This window comes from Hylobates moloch, unplaced genomic scaffold, assembly GCF_009828535.3.
Source record: "Hylobates moloch isolate HMO894 unplaced genomic scaffold, HMol_V3 SCAFFOLD_19, whole genome shotgun sequence".
Classification (NCBI taxonomy): Eukaryota; Metazoa; Chordata; class Mammalia; order Primates; family Hylobatidae; genus Hylobates; species Hylobates moloch.
Window position 1 is genome coordinate 14,801,850 of NW_026652294.1, and position 15,602 is coordinate 14,817,451.

Below are 15,602 nucleotides of genomic sequence, written 5' to 3' on the forward strand. Positions count from 1 at the left end.
CCAGGCATGGTGGCATGCGACTACTCGGGAGGCTGAGGTGGAATAGCTTGAACCTGGCAGGCAGACGTTGCAGTGAACAGAGATCGTGCCACTGCACGCCAGCCAAACAAATAAGGTCATGCTGATGGCATCCAGGGCTTAGGATATGGACATGTCTTCTTGGGAACCACCATTCAGTTCCCAATAATAATTATCAAACCAACGGGGAAAAAGAGCATACTGAAAAGCTTATGAATTCCAAGTGTGGGGAAATAATAACTGAACATCCATTACAGGCCAGGCACTGCACTGGGCACTCAAATAGCATTCTCATTTATTCGTCACAACTGCCCAGTGAGCCAGGTTCTGCTAACCTTATTATTTTTTTTAGACGGAGTCTCGCTCTTCTTGCCCAGGCTGGAGTGCACTGGTGCGATATCTTGGCTCACTGTAAGCTCTGCCTCCCGGGTTCATAGCATTCTCCTGCCTCAGCCTCCCGAGTAGCTGGGACTACAGGCACCCGCCACCACGCCCGGCTAATTTTTTTGTATTTTTAGTAGAGACGGGGTTTGGCCATGTTAGCCAGGATGGTCTTGATCTCCTGACCTTGTGATCCGCCCACCCGGCCTCCCAGTGCTGGGATTACAGGCATGAGCCACCGCGCCCAGCCTGCTAACCTTATTTTATATACAAGGAACCAGGCAGAGATGTGAGACAACTTGCAAGCAGGGGCTTCTAGTCCAAGTAACCACTACAGGGTGACAGGTATAGCATTAATACTGTGGGTAGGCAGGAAACCATTTAGCTCAGCTCCAGCAGCTGCCTAATGTGACCTTGATCAAGTCACTAACTACCGTGGGTTCATTTCCTCATCAATAAGATGAGGAACTACTACTAAACCTGAGTTGTAAGGTGTAAGTAATGTATATGGATCCCTCTTTGCACAGTTCCTGGCAGTAGGAGGTGTTCAATAGTTTCTTTCCAGGACCCAGCACTGCCACAAATATGTCATGAAAATTATAGAAGGTCATTTAAAGTTCATAGGATCTTGTGAGGCACAAACAAAATACTGAATGTGAAAAGGTCCTGTAAACTGAATATATTGCTTCATGAACAAGAGGGATTTAAGAATTCAATTTAGGGCCGGGCACGGTGGCTCACGCCTGTAATCCCAGTACTTTAGGAAGCCGAGATGGGCGGATCACGAGGTTAGGAGATCCGAGACCATCCTGGCCAACACGGTGAAACCCCATCTCTACTAAAAAATACAAAAAATTGGCCGGGCGTGGTGGCGGGCGCCTGTAGTCCCAGCTACTCGGGAGGCTGAGGCAGGAGAATGGCAGGAACCCAGGAGGTGGAGCTTGCAGTGAGCTGAGATCACACCAGTGCACTCCAACCTGGGCGATAGAGCGAGACTCTGTCTCAAGAACAAAACAAAAAAAAAAGAATTGAATTTAGGCGGGGCGTGGTGGCTCACGCCCATAATCCTAGCACTTTGGGAGGGCCAAGGCAGGCAAATCACTTGAGGCCAGGAGTTCGAGACCAGCCTGGCCAACATGGTAAAACCCATCTCTACTGAAAATACAAAAATTAGCTGAGTGTGCTGGCACACGCCTGTAATCCCAGCTATTTGGCAGGCTGAGGCAGAACTGCTTGAACCTGGGAGGCGGAGGATGCAACAAACCGAGATCACGCTAGTGCACTCCAGCCTGGGAGACAGAGTGAGACTCCGTCTCAAAAGCATAAAATAAAAATAATTCAATTTAAACACTAACAACTGACGTATCCTGAAAGCATCAGGACACATGGGAAATGTATTACTGCCACAACCCACAAATTCTCTCCTACAATAATGAGACGACAAATCTGGCTCCAAAGATCCTTTACTGAGATCCACTTGAAACACTTCGGTCCTTAACTTATTAACTGAGTTGACAGGCTGATGGCTGATCTAGGTAAAGGTTTCACGGTAGCAAAAATACTTCCTGCCTATAATATATCAAAACAGGTTCCTGAATGCATGTGAATGTCATCAAGGTCTCTGTCCCATCTTCTTCAGGGTTCGATTAAGCTAGAAGAGAAAGAAAAAGCAAAGTTACATACGGGGATTTCCCCAACCCCTTTCCTATAGTGTGCATGATCACTAGGTCAGATTCCCAGCTGTCCCTCTGAAGCCAAGAAAGGAAGTTTCTGATGTGGGTGTCTCCTATGTGTGTGCAAAGCCGTGACATTCATATGGCCCTGCACAGTTCACGCAGATTGTTCTTTTACCTGCCCTTCACACTCAACAAACCCATACCCAACACTGCTCTATCCATCTGACAGGAAAAGGATTCAGACTGGCCAGATGTTTCAAGGTTACTAGCTCAGTTAGGGGAAGAATCAGAAGCTTTGAACAGGATCCTTGTTAGAAGACAGCCCTAGCCCACCACCCTGACAGATGTGATCTAAACAGCCAGAAAGTAAAAAGAGCAGCAGGGCTGTTATGATCCTGCAGGAAGAGCCTGACCTCTGCTGGAGAACTCAAAGCACCAGGACACAGTAGCCCTAGCAATGGCCACAAAGAGAGACCCACACCCTTACAGTGTTTGGCCTGACTCACAAGACCTCTCCTAGGGCAAAACAAGGAATACACCAAGTATGTCAAAACAGAGCTTCCTGTCCTCCAGCCTGCAGGAACTAGCCAGACCTGTCTAAGTTGGAAAACAATGCCAAATAGGGAGGGATGGGCAAGAGCAGGCAGTGAATCCACCCATATTAGGAAATACCAGGGAGGGAGAGGAGAGCTGGCCACCCGCAGAGGGAGATCTTGGAAAGAGATGCTCTGGAGAAGGCTGATGCAGCAATTCCTACAGGCGCAACCCCACTCCCCAAACCCCAAGCAGCCAGCCAGTCTAGCTTGAAAATTTAAAGGGCCAACCTCAAGCTTTCTTTTGCAGTGGTAAGATCTCTGCTCACTGTAGCCTCCACCTCCCAGGTTCCAATGATTCTCCTGCTTCAGCCTTCTGTGTAGATGGGATTACAGGCGCGCACCACCACACCCAGCTAATTTTTTAAATTTTTAGTAGACACGAGGTTTCACCACGTGGCCAGGCTGGTCTTGAATTCCTGATATCAAATTCAGCCTCCCAAAGTGCTGGGATCACAGGCATGAGCCACTGCACCTGGCCTCTTTTTCTTTCTTTTTTTTTTTTTTCCTCGAGACAGGGTCAAGATCCTCTGTTGCCCAGGCTGGAGGGCAGTAGGCTTTCTTAAAAACAGAAATGAAAAATTTAAAAAGGCCGGGCATGGTGGCTCATGCCTGTAATCCCAACACTTTGGGAAGCTGAGGTGGGCTGGATCACTTGAGGCCAGGAGCTGGAGACCAGCTGGCCAACATGGTGAAACCCCATCTCTACCAAAAATACAAAAATTAGCTGGGTGTGGTGGCACATGCCTCTAATTCCAGCTATGCGGGAGGCTGAGGAGGGAGACTCGCTTGAACCCAGGAGGCAGAGGTTGCAGTGAGCCGAGATCACGTCACTGCACTCCAGCATGGGCGACAGAGCAAGACTCCGTCTCAAATAAATAAAGAAATAAAAATTTAAAAAAAGTAAATTCTCGATTCAGTTCCTAAACTCTGTCCTGAGCCAACAAATCCCTCTTCTCTCAGATCTCTCACCTCCTCAAATTTGTGGATCTGACGGATGAAGAAATCTCCGTAACGCCTGGCGACCTTGGTGTCCGCGATGTGGATCATGTCCTGTGGGGGAAAGCACAGTCAGGGAAGAGCAGCCAGGTGGAGGAGCAGGGCCATCTAACCCAGGAGCCACCATGGACTTGCAAGTGATAATGATGGTGAGTGTTAGATGTAAAGGCAGGGAAAAGACCACTGGAAAAACACCACCAGTTAACAGTAACTCACTCTTTCTAGAGAGTTTTTCTTTTCTTTCTTTTTTTTTTTTTGAGATGGAGTTTTGCTCTTGTCGCTCAGGCTGGAGTGCAATGGCACGATCTCAGCTCACTGCAACCTCTGCCTCCAGGGTTCAAGCAATTCTCTTGCCTCAGCTTCCCAAGTAGCTGGGATTACAGGTGCCCGCCATCTTGCCTGGCTAATTTTTGTATTTTTAGTAGAGATGAGGTTTCACCATGTTAGGCTGGTCTCGAACTCCTGACCTCAGGTGATCCGCTCGCCTCAGCTTCCCAAAGTACTGGGATTACAGGCGTAAGCCAACATGCCCGGCCAAGTTTATATATATATATTTTTATCAATTCATTTGTACTTTTATTTTCTATACTTTTTTTCTTATCTTTTATTTTCTAGTCTTTTTTTTTTTTTTTTGAGATGGAGTCCTGCTCTGTCGCTCAGGCTGGAGTGCAGTGGTGCGATCTCGGCTCACTGCAAGCTCTGCCTCCTGGGTTCACGCCATTCTCCTGCCTCAGCCTCCCGAGTAGCTGGGACTACAGGCACCCGCCACCGTGCCTGGCTAATTTTCTTTGTATGTTTTTAGTAGAGACAGGGTTTCACCATGTTAGCCAGGATGGTCTCACTCTCCTGACCTCGTGATCCGCCCGTCTTGGCCTCCCAAAGTGCTGGGATTACAGGCGTAAGCCACCACGCCCGGCCTACTCTTTTTTATTTTGGGAATAAAGATGTTTATGCTGGCTGGGCACAGTGACTCACGCCTGTAATCCCAGCCCTTTGGGAGGCTGGGAGTCCAAGACCAGCCTGACCAACATGGTGAAACCCCATCTCTACTAAAAATTAGCTGGGCGTAGTGGCGGGCACCTGTAATCCCAGGAGGGAGAGGTTGCAGTGAGCCGAGACTGCGTCACTGCACTCCGGCTTGGGTGACAGAGTGAGACTCCATCTCAAAAAAAAAAAAAAAAAAGTTTATGCTCCTACACTGTTGATAAAATTGCAAATTGCAAATTAGTCCAATCTTTAAATTTTGTTTTTAGCTGAAAATATTTTGAACACCATTTTACTTTAAAATTTTCTATATCCTCTAGGTTAAGACCTAAAAACGTTCTAAATCTCTGATAGGATTTCTTTCAAGTTAAGAATGAAGAGTCAAAAAGGAAAAAAAAAGAAGCACTTTGCCAAAGACAAACCTGAACCAGCAACAGAGGAATAACAGTAAAACATGCAATTAAATAATAACCAAATAGCCAATTCTTAGGAGAAATGTTTTGTTAAACCACCCAGATTAGTTGAGAATAGCTAGGCTGGTAATCAAGAGGTGACAGACGGATGCAGGAGGCTACTATAATTGCCAAAGAACATATATATGTCAGGTATTGAGAAAAAACTAGGCCAGGCATGGTGGCTCACACCTGTAATCCCAGCACTTTGGGAGGCAGAGGTGGGCAGACTACCCGAGCCCGGGAGTTTGTATTTGAGACCAGGCTGGGCAACATGGTAAAACCCCATCTCTACAAAAAACACAAAAATTAGCAAGATGTGGTGGTGCACTCCTGTAGTCCCAGCTACTTGGGAAGCTGAGATAGGAGGATCACCTGAGTCCCTGGGAGTTGAGGCTGCAGTGAGCTGTGATTTTGCCACTGCACTCCAGCCTGGACAACTGGAGGAGTAAGATGCTATCTGGAAAAAAAAAAAAAAAAAAAAAAAAGGCTTGACATGATCCTGGCAAGGGAGAAAGTTTTCTTTATTTTTATTTATTTATATATTTATTTATTTTTAGAGGCAGGGTCTCACTTTGCTACCCAGGCTGGATTGCAGTGCTAAGATCTTAGGTCACTGCAGCCTCAAACACCTGGGCTCAAGCCATACTCCTGCCTCAGCCTCCTAAGGCAGGGGCTATAAGGGACTCTCTCCCATAGCTGGGACTACAAGTACATGCTACCAAGTCTGGCTCAGTTTTCTTTGATTTATAAAAGCATGATTTAAAACAACATTGGAAAACTTCCACTATTGACGTGTTATTACTTTTGGCAAATCTGTATCGGGCTAGCTAACTTATGGCAAAAACCAAGTCTTCCAGAAGCCATAAAAATGAAATGAGAGTATTTATTTTAAAGCAAGATGAACTTTCAAAAACAAACTACCCAAACTGACCTAGAAATTCCACAACTAGATATATATCTGAAAATTAAAAACATATGTTCACATAATAACTTCTAGATGAATATTCACAGCAGCACTATTCATAAGCCAAAAAGTGAAAAAAGGAACAAAAAACCCCCCAAAACCAAAAACCCCAAATGTCCAACAACAAATGGATAAACAAAATGCAGTACATTAATACATGGGATATTATTCAGCTATAAAAGGAATGTACTGACACATGCTATAACATGGATGAAACTTGAAGACATGCTCAGTGAAAGAACCTAAACACAAAAGCCCATATATTACATGATTCCATTTATCTGAAATGTCAAATGCAGAGAGACCAAAAGCAGCTTAGTGGTTAGCCAGGGGATGGCAGAAAGGGGGAACTGGGGAACTGCGAGTGACTGCTAGTGGGTAGGGAGTTTCTTTTTGGGGGGACAGAAATGTTTTGGAATTAGACAGTGGAGATGGTTGCAAAACACTGTGAACATACTAATAACCACTGAATTGTTCATTCATTCATTCATTCTATTTATTTATGGAGACAAGGTCTCACTCTGTCACCCAGGCTGGAGTGCAATGGCGTGATCTTGGCTCACTGCAACCTCCACCTCCTAGGCTAAAGTGATTCTTGTGCCTCAGCCTCCCAAGTAGCTGGGATTACAGGCATGCGCCCCCACACTTGGCTAATTTGTATATTTTTAGTACAGATGGGGTTTCACCATGTTGGCCAAGCTGGTCTTGAACTCCTGGTCTCAAGTGATCTGCCAGCCTTGGCCTCCCAAAGTACTGGGATTATAGGTGTAAAGCATCACATCTGGCCGAATTGCACACTTTAAAATGGTGAAGTTTATATCCTGCAATTTTTTTTTTCTTTTTTTTGAGACGGAGTCTCGCTCTGTCGCCCAGGCTGGAGTGCAGTGGCACGAGCTCTGCTCACAGCAAGCTCTGCTCACGGCAAGCTCTGCCTCCTGGGTTCACACCATTCTCCTGCCTCAGCCTCCCGAGTAGCTGGGACCACAGGCGCCCACGACCATGCCCGGCTAATTTTTTGTATTTTTAGTAGAGACGGGGTTTCACCATGTTGCACAAGCAGGTCTTGAACTCCTGACCTCTGGTGATCTACCCGCCTTGGCCCCCCAAAGTGATAGGATTACAGGTGTGAGCCACTGCACTCAGCCTAAAATTATGTATTTTTAAGAACTGCGGTTGGGCGTGGTGGCTCACGCTTGTAATCCCAGCACTTTGGGAGGCCGAGGTGGGCGGATCACCTGAGGTCAGGAGTTTGAGACCAGCCTGACCAACATGGAGAAACCCCATCTCTACTAAAAATACAAAAAAAATGAGCCAGACGTGATGGCGCATGCCTGTAATCCCAGCTACTCGGGAGACTGAGGCGGGAGAATTGCTTGAACCTGGGAGGCGGAGGTAGCGGTGAGCTGAGATTGCGCCATTGCACTCCAGCCTGGGCAACAAGAGCAAAAGTCCGTCTCAAAAAAAAAAAAAAAAAAAAAAAAAAGAACTGCTCAAAAAGTGCTATTTCCAACAATACATTTAGACCAAAATGCTTTTTCTCTTTTTTTCGAGACGCAGTCTTGTCTCTGTCACAAAGGCTGGAATGTAGTGGCTTGATCTCAGCTCACTGCAACCTCTGTCTCCTGGGCTCAAGTGATTCTCCTGTCTCAGCCTCCCAAGTTGCTGGGATTACAGGCACGTGCCACCATTCCTGGCTAATTTTTATATTTTTAGTAGAGACAGGGTTTCACCATGTTGGCCAGGCTAGTCTCGAACTCCTGACCTTACGTGATCCACCCGCCTTGGCCTCCCAAAGTGCTGGGATTACAGGTGTGAGCCATCGTGCCCAGCATGCTTTTTCTCTTTTTAAAAAGTAGAGACAGGGTCTCGGTTTGTTGCCCAGGCTGATCTTGAACTCCTGGGCTCAAGCAATTCTCCTGCCTCATCCTTCCAGAGTATTGGGATTATAGCTATAAGCCACTGTACCTGACCCAAAATGCTTTCAAAAACAACTAAAAATGCAGGACATTAGAAAAAAATTTCCTTACAGCATCAAAGAGCTGACAAGATAGTAACAGAACATTTTGGGAAAAAAGAAACCATTCTAAGGAAAGCACAGAAGACCCCCTCTGCCCTATGGACATTTGCTGATCTTAGAAAACCTGGGCTGACAGCCGGGTGCGGTGGCTCATGTCTGTAATCCCAGCATTTTGGGAGGCCGAGGTGGGCAGATCACCTGAGGGCGGGAGTTCGAGACCAGCCTGACCAAGATGGAGAAACCCCGTCTCTACTAAAAATACAAAATTAGCTGGGCATGGTGGCACATCCCTGTAGATCCCAGCTACTCAGGAGGCTGAGGTAGGAGAATCGCTTGAACCCGGGAGGCAAAAGTTCCGGTGAGCCAAGATTGTGCCATTGCACTCCACCCTGTGCAACAAGACCAAGACTCAGTCTAAAAAAAAAAAAAAAAAAAAAAAAAGAAAACAATTCTTTTAAAAACCTCATCAGCGCCTATAGTCCCAGCTAATCAGGAGGCTGAGACAGAAGGATTGCTTGAACCCAGGAGGCGGAGGCTGCAGTGAGCCAAGATCACATCACTGCACTACAGCCTGAGTGATACAATGAGACTCTGTCTCTAAATAAATAAATAAATAAAAATGAAAATCTCATCAGACATTAAAATGTCCAGCTTGAACTTAAAAGTGCCAGTGAAAACTAACACTGTTCTTCAACCCATCTCCCCTCCTGAGAGGAAGCTACTGCTATGTTGCTTGTGTATCCTTCTGGAAAGAACTTGAGGCCTGGCTGGGCGCGGTGGCTCATGCTTGTAATCCCAGCACTTTGGGAGGCCGAGGCGGGCGAATCACGAGGTCAGGAGATCGAGACCACGGTGAAACCCCGTCTCTACTAAAAATATAAAAAATTAGCCGGGCGTGGTGGCGGGCGCCTGTAGTCCCAGCTACTCGGAGAGGCTGAGGCAGGAGAATGGCGTGAACCCGGGAGGCGGAGCTTGCAGTGAGCCGAGATTGTGCCACTGCAGTCCATCCTGGGCGACAGAGCGAGACTCTGTCTCAAAAAAAAAAAAAAAAAAAAAAAAAAGAACTTGAGGCATACATAGGCATATATAAATGCATTACTAGCCACTCTGTAAAAACCTTACTTGTATTTTTTGTAACATACAAACCATCCAAATGTTAATCAATGGGAGAATGGATAAACTGCAGTACAATAACAACAGTAGATGCTGGACTATCACAGAACAATAAACATGAAGGCATCACTGCTACACACAATGGACGCTGACTCACTCCATTATAACGTTGAGCAAAAGAAGCCAGACTTAAAGAGTACATACTGTGTAATTCCATTATATAAAGTTCACAAACAGGCAGTACTGATCCAAGATGTTAGACATCGCGACAGGACAGGACAGGACAGGCGCAGAGGCCAAGGTAGGAGGATCACTTGAAACTAGCCTGGGCAACAAAGTCAGACCCTGTTTCTATAAAGTAAAAACTTAAAATCGGCTGGGAACAGTGGGACATATCGGAGTTCGAGACCAGGCTGGGCAACATGGCCAAACCCCATGTCTACTAAAAATACCAAAAATTAGCCAGTCGTGGTGACTTGCACCTGTAATCCCAGCTACTTGGGAGGATGAGGTAGGACAATCACCTGAGCCCAGGAAGTTGAGGCTGCAGTGAGCTGAGATCACACCACTGCACTCCACCCTGGGCAACCAGAGTGAGACCTTGTCTTAAAAAAAAAAAAAAAAGAGAGAGCCGGACGCAGTGGCTCACGCCTGTAATCTCAGCACTTTGGTAGGCTGAGGTGGGTGGATCACGAGGTCAGGAGATTGAGACCATCCTGGCTAACACAGTGAAACCCCGTCTCTACTAAAAAATACAAAAAATTAGCCGGGTGTGGTGGCAGGTGTCTGTAGTCCCAGCTACTTGGGAGGCTGAGGCAGGAGAATGGCGTGAACCTGGGAGGTGGAGCTTGCAGTGAGCTGAGATCGTGCCACTGCACTCCAGCTTGGGCGACAAAGTGAGACATCTTAAAATAAAATAAAATAAAATAAAAATAAAATAATGCCGGGTGCGGTGGCTCACGCCTGTAATCCCAGCACTTTGGGAGGCCGAGGCAGGCGGATCACGAGGTCAGGAGTTGGAGACCAGTCTGGTCAACATAGTGAAACCTTGTTTCTACTAAAAATACACAAAATATTAGCTGGATGTGGTGGTGTGAGCCTGTAATCCCAGCTACTCAGGAGGCTGAGGCAAGAGAATCGAGTGAACCCGGGAGGCGGAGGTTGCAGTGAGCCAAGATCGTGCCACTGCACTCCAGCCTGGGCAACAGAATGACACTCCGTCTCAAAAAAAAAAAAAAAAAGCTTTGTGCAGTGGCAGTATGGCCAGTGAAGGTTATGTGAGGTGTGATTATTGCTAACTAAAAATAAAAAAATGAAAAGGCAGCATGACAATGGCTTCCCACTTGTAAAGTACTCCAACAGTACACAAAGCACCATCCCCCTTTCTCCAACCTCATCCACACAGCCTCCTTTCTCAGGCCACTTGGGCATACTACAGCTGTCCCTTAAACTTACTGCCCTCACTCCTCTTCGGGGCCTTTGCTCTAACTGTTCCTCTGCCTGGAAGGCTCTTCCTCCAGATATCTGGTGAGCTATTTTTTTTTTTTTTTTTTGAGACGGAGTATCGCTCTGTTGCCAGGTTAGAGTGCAGTGAGTGCCGTGATCTCAGCTCACTGCAACCTCCACCTCCTGGGTTCAAGTGATTCTCCTGCCTCAGCCTCCCGGGTAGCTGGGACTACAGGCATGCGCCACCATGCCCAGCTAATTTATTTAGTAGAGATGGGGTTTCACCATGTTGGCTAGGATGGTCTTGATCTCTTGACCTCATAATCCGTCCACCTCGGCCTCCCAAAGTGCTGGGATTACAGGCATGAGTCACTGTGTCCGGCCTTTGGTGAGCTATTAAGAACTCTCCACCAGATGGATCGCTTGAGGTCAGGAGTTTGAGACTAGCCTGGCCAACATGGCAAAACCCTGTCTCTACTAAAAATACAAAAATTAGCCAGGTGTGGTGGCGGCCTCTTATAATCCCAGCTACTCAGGAGGCTGAGGCAGGAGAATTGCTTGAACCTGGGAGGCGGAGGTTGCAGTGAGCCGAGACTGCACCACTGCACTCTAGCCTGGGCAACAGATCAAGACTGTGAAGAAAAAAAACAAAACAAAACAAAAAAAAACCAAAAACACTACTCCCTCACTTCCTTCAAGTCTTAGCTTAGCTTAAACTTCACTTTCTCAACAAAGCCTGTCTGAACACCGTATTTGACAAGCAACCTGTGCCTCCCATCACCCATCTGTGCCTTCCTTTACTCTGCAGTGCTTGGCAACCTCTTATTACATAGTTTAATTATAACATCTATTATTGGCTAGGCACGGTGGCTCACGCCTGTAATCCCAGCACTTTGGGAGGTCAAGGCTGGCGGATCACCTGAGGTCGGGAGTTTGACACCAGCCTGACCAACGTGGAGAAACCCCATTTCTACTAAAAATACAAAATTAGCTGGGCATGGTGGCGCATGCCAGTAATCCCAGCTACTCAGGAGGCTGAGGCAGGAGAATGGCTTGAACCTGGGAGGCGGAGGTTGTGGAGAGCTGAGATCGTGTCATCACATTCCAGCTTGGGCAACGAGAGCAAAATCCCATCTCAAAAAACAAAACAAAACAAAAAACCATCTATTGTTTATCTCTTGTGTTTTTTTTTTTTTTTTTGTAAATAGAGAAAAGGTCTCACTACGTTGCCCAGGCTGGTCTTGAACTCCTGGGCTAGAGTGATCCTCCCACCCCGGCCTCCCCTAAAGTACTAGTATTACTGGCATGAGCCACCGTACCTGGCACCTTGTGGCAGCACCACAAGGGCAGGAATCTTTGATTTTGTTCCCCGATATACTTCATGTGCCCACAATAGTGAATGAAAGATAGTGAACACTTAATACAAGACCCCAAGCCCAGGGGACAGGCATACCTTATCAATGTAGAAGTCAACCTCTGAGGCTGACTGAAATTCACCATCCAGGGCTGAGATGCCACTGGTCCACACCAGGTTCTTCATCTTGTGTTTGAAGACAAGAAGCTGGATCCGGAACTCCTGCTCTGTGAGGTCCAGGAAGCCAGCCAGCTTGGCCACAGGCATGGTGGTGTAGAGCTTGAGGAAGCTGCGGATGGTTGAAAGCTGGGCCTGCTGCTGTACTTCATCGGAAAACACCTTCAGCTGCTGCAGGAAGGGCTCTTTGTGGTAGTTGGGGTGCACATTATCATAGTTGGGCACTACAGGCGACAGGAACTTGGGGCAGGAGTAACTGAAAAGTTCTTCATAGACTTGTGGGTCACCTTTCTGCATGCGCAGCATCTTGTCCCCGTATTTCTCCCGCAGCTGGAGGTGAATGCTCTCATCGATACGCATGGGGTACATCGTGAGGGCAATGGCCAGCAGCGCATGCATCTGCTCGTTCTGCTTGTTAATCTGGGCATGGGGTGGAGAGTGGTACCGGGTCAAATGAGACGGACTTCCTGAGGTCCCCACTGCCAACTGGCCTCACCATTCTCTGCACAGATCTTTGACTTACCCAGTTGACTCATACCAGCCATTGAACTTCCCCAACATCTCTTCCAATCCTCCCTCTAGATCTACTTAACTTCCATCCTAGCTCCAGATCCTCCTTAGCCATCTTCTGGATTCCTTACTGGCACCTCTGTCTTAATCTCTCCAGTTTGTCCCACACATCACTAGCAGGTCAATCCTTTTACACCAGTCAGGATCGAGTTACCCAAAACCTTTGATGCGACCTTGATGATGACAGAATATAGACTAAATAGTAACGTGCCGTTCAACAACGTTTCAGTCAACAACTGGCCATGGGCCACATATAGGATGGTGATCCTACAAGATTATAATCCTGTATTTTTACTGTATCTTTTCTGTTTAGATACACAAATACCTTTGTGTTACAACTGCCTATGGTATTCAGTACAGTAATACGTTCTAGAACTTTGTAGCCAAGGAGCCATAGGCTATACCATGCAGCCTGGGTATGTAGTAGGTTATCCCATCTGCGTTTGTGTAAGTACATTCTATGATGTTCACACAACAAAATCACCAAACAATGCATTTCTCAGAATGTATCTGCAGCATCAAATGACATAGGACTATACTTTACCTGGGTTAATGAAGGTTCTCAGAATCTAATAACCCAATTCCTACTACCTACTTGCCTTCCAGCCAAAACGGTTTATTGTGCTGCTACATCACCACACTTTCAAGTCTCAACCACTTTGCTCATGATATTCTCTGCCTAGGAAGCTCCTCCCAATTCTTGAACCCATTCTTCTTCCCACCAATATCCACATCTTATATTAAAACACTTAGAACCCAGTGAACACTCAGCATATTGATGCTGAATAAATAGATGTAGGCACTGCTGGAGGATATAATTGAAACAAAAGATATTATCATCAAGTCCTTATCATCAAGATGTTAATGATCTGAGGTAACAGGCATCACAACAGAAACTTAGAGTACACTAGCCATTAAAAGATCATTTTGGCCGGGCGTGGTGGCTCACGCCTGTAATCCCAGCACTTTGGGAGGCTGAGGTGGATGGATCACCTGAGGTCAGAAGTTCGAGACCAGCCTGGCCAAATGGTGAAACCCCATCTCTACTAAAAATACAAAAATTAGCTGGACACGGTGGCATGCGTCTGTAGTCCCAGCTACTCAGGAGGCTAAGGCTGGAGGATCACCTGAACCCAGGAAGCGGAGGTTGCAGTGAGCTGAGATCGCACCACTGTACTCCAGCCTGGGTGACAGAGACTTCGTCTCAAAAAAAAAATAAATAAATAAAAAGTATTAGCCAGTATTGTTGTGTGTGCCTTTAGGCCCAGCTATTGGGAAGGTTGAGGTAGGACGATCGCCTGATCCCAGGAGGTTGAGGCTGACGTGAGCTGTGACCGCGTCACTGCACTCCAGCTGGGTGATCTATTAGTAGGCACAATCATAGAGTGCTCTACAGTCTTGAACTCCTGACTTAAAAGTACAATATTTTGGATGGTGTTTACCAAGGATGGTTGGCATAGGTGCCAAGGAGCCCCCTGATTAGAAAGGCCATTGATGGCAGGCAGAGTCCTCCTTACCATTTCATACTTGTACGTGGTCCTCTGGAACATGCTCTTGGTCCTCTGGATGTAGAGGAGGATGTTGGCGAAGACCCGGATGGCATCCTGGTAGCGACGCATCATCAAATATGCAAACCCAACATAATAGTATGTGGTGACCTGGCACTCTGGCACACGGGAATACATACTCTGTAGAAGGAGGTGGAACAAACATCAATGAGTCCCAATTCATCCTAGATAGAACCAGAGGTAGAAACACCAAGAGTTTTCCCTGCAGAGGCCCTCAACTATCCAGAGGAAGCTCTGGAGTCCCAGTTTGAGAGTGGATCTTCCTATTCATCAATTAAGTTGTATGTTTTGAGGAATCCATTTTCTTAGCTGTAAACAAGAAGGTTCTGGATCAGGTAATCCCTAAAATCTCTTTCAGCTCTAAAATGCTATACATCTCAGTTTTGTTATTTTTCCTTGCTTTTTCAATTAAGTCCTTTTGGACAGGGAAGACAGAAACACATACATGCACATGAGCCAACCACCAAATAAAAAGTATCTGTAATATTTTTCTGTGGTTAGGAAGAACACAACAGCTAACCATGTGTCAATGAACATACCATCTTAGAATTACATCTTTACTTAATTCTTTTGTTTTTTTTTTTTTTTTTGGGACGGAGTCTTGTTCTGTTGCCCAGGCTGGAGTGCGGTGGTCAATTATTCTCCTCCTCAGCCTCCTGAGTAGGGATTACAAGTGTCCACCACCACACCCATTATTTTTTTTTTTTTGTACTTTTAGCAGAGACAGCTGGTCTCGAACTCCTGACCTCAAGTAATCCACCTGCCTCAAACTCCCAAAGTGCTGGGATTACAGGCGTAAGCCACTGCGTCTGGCCTTCTCAATCCTTTAGCAAAATGTGAAGAGTAAAGAGCTGTCATGGGCCGGGCATGGTGGCTCACACCCATAATCCCAGCACTTTGGGAGGCCAAGGTGGGCAGATCACGAGGTCAGGAGATCGAGACCATCCTGGCCAACACGGTGAAACCCCAACTCTACTAAAATAAAAATAAAAATAAAAATAAATTAGCTGGGCATGGCGGCGCATGCCCGTAGTCCCAGCTACTCAGGAGGCTGAGGCAGGGGAATCGCTTGAACCCAGAAGACGGAGGTTGCAGTGAGCTGAGATCACGCCACTGCACTCCAGCCTGGCGACAGAGCAAGCTGCCATGATCATTCCATTTTGAAAACAGAATAAGAAACTGTCGTTAACTACCAAAATCGTCCAGGTCCAGCTTTTTACCACAGCTGTTTGCCCAGTTTTAGTCTCAACTTTCTTTTTTTTTTTTTTTTTTTTTTTTTTTTTTTTT

At 46.4% G+C, this 15,602-nt stretch overlaps 1 protein-coding gene across 1 annotated transcript in view; it reads right to left on the minus strand.

Annotated features, from left to right (window-relative positions):
• Window positions 1–1,844: 1,844 nt before the first annotated feature.
• The window catches only part of EIF3L (eukaryotic translation initiation factor 3 subunit L), a 42,679-nt gene continuing 28,921 nt past the window's right edge, over window positions 1,845–15,602 (minus strand). The window contains exons 8-11 of the mRNA XM_058431903.1: window positions 14,265–14,435; window positions 12,100–12,597; window positions 3,641–3,721; window positions 1,845–2,050 (exon numbers count right to left, since the gene is read on the minus strand). Coding sequence (XP_058287886.1) covers window positions 2,012–2,050; window positions 3,641–3,721; window positions 12,100–12,597; window positions 14,265–14,435 — 789 coding nt within the window. The 3' untranslated portion in view covers window positions 1,845–2,011. The remainder of the gene's footprint in view (window positions 2,051–3,640; window positions 3,722–12,099; window positions 12,598–14,264; window positions 14,436–15,602) is intronic.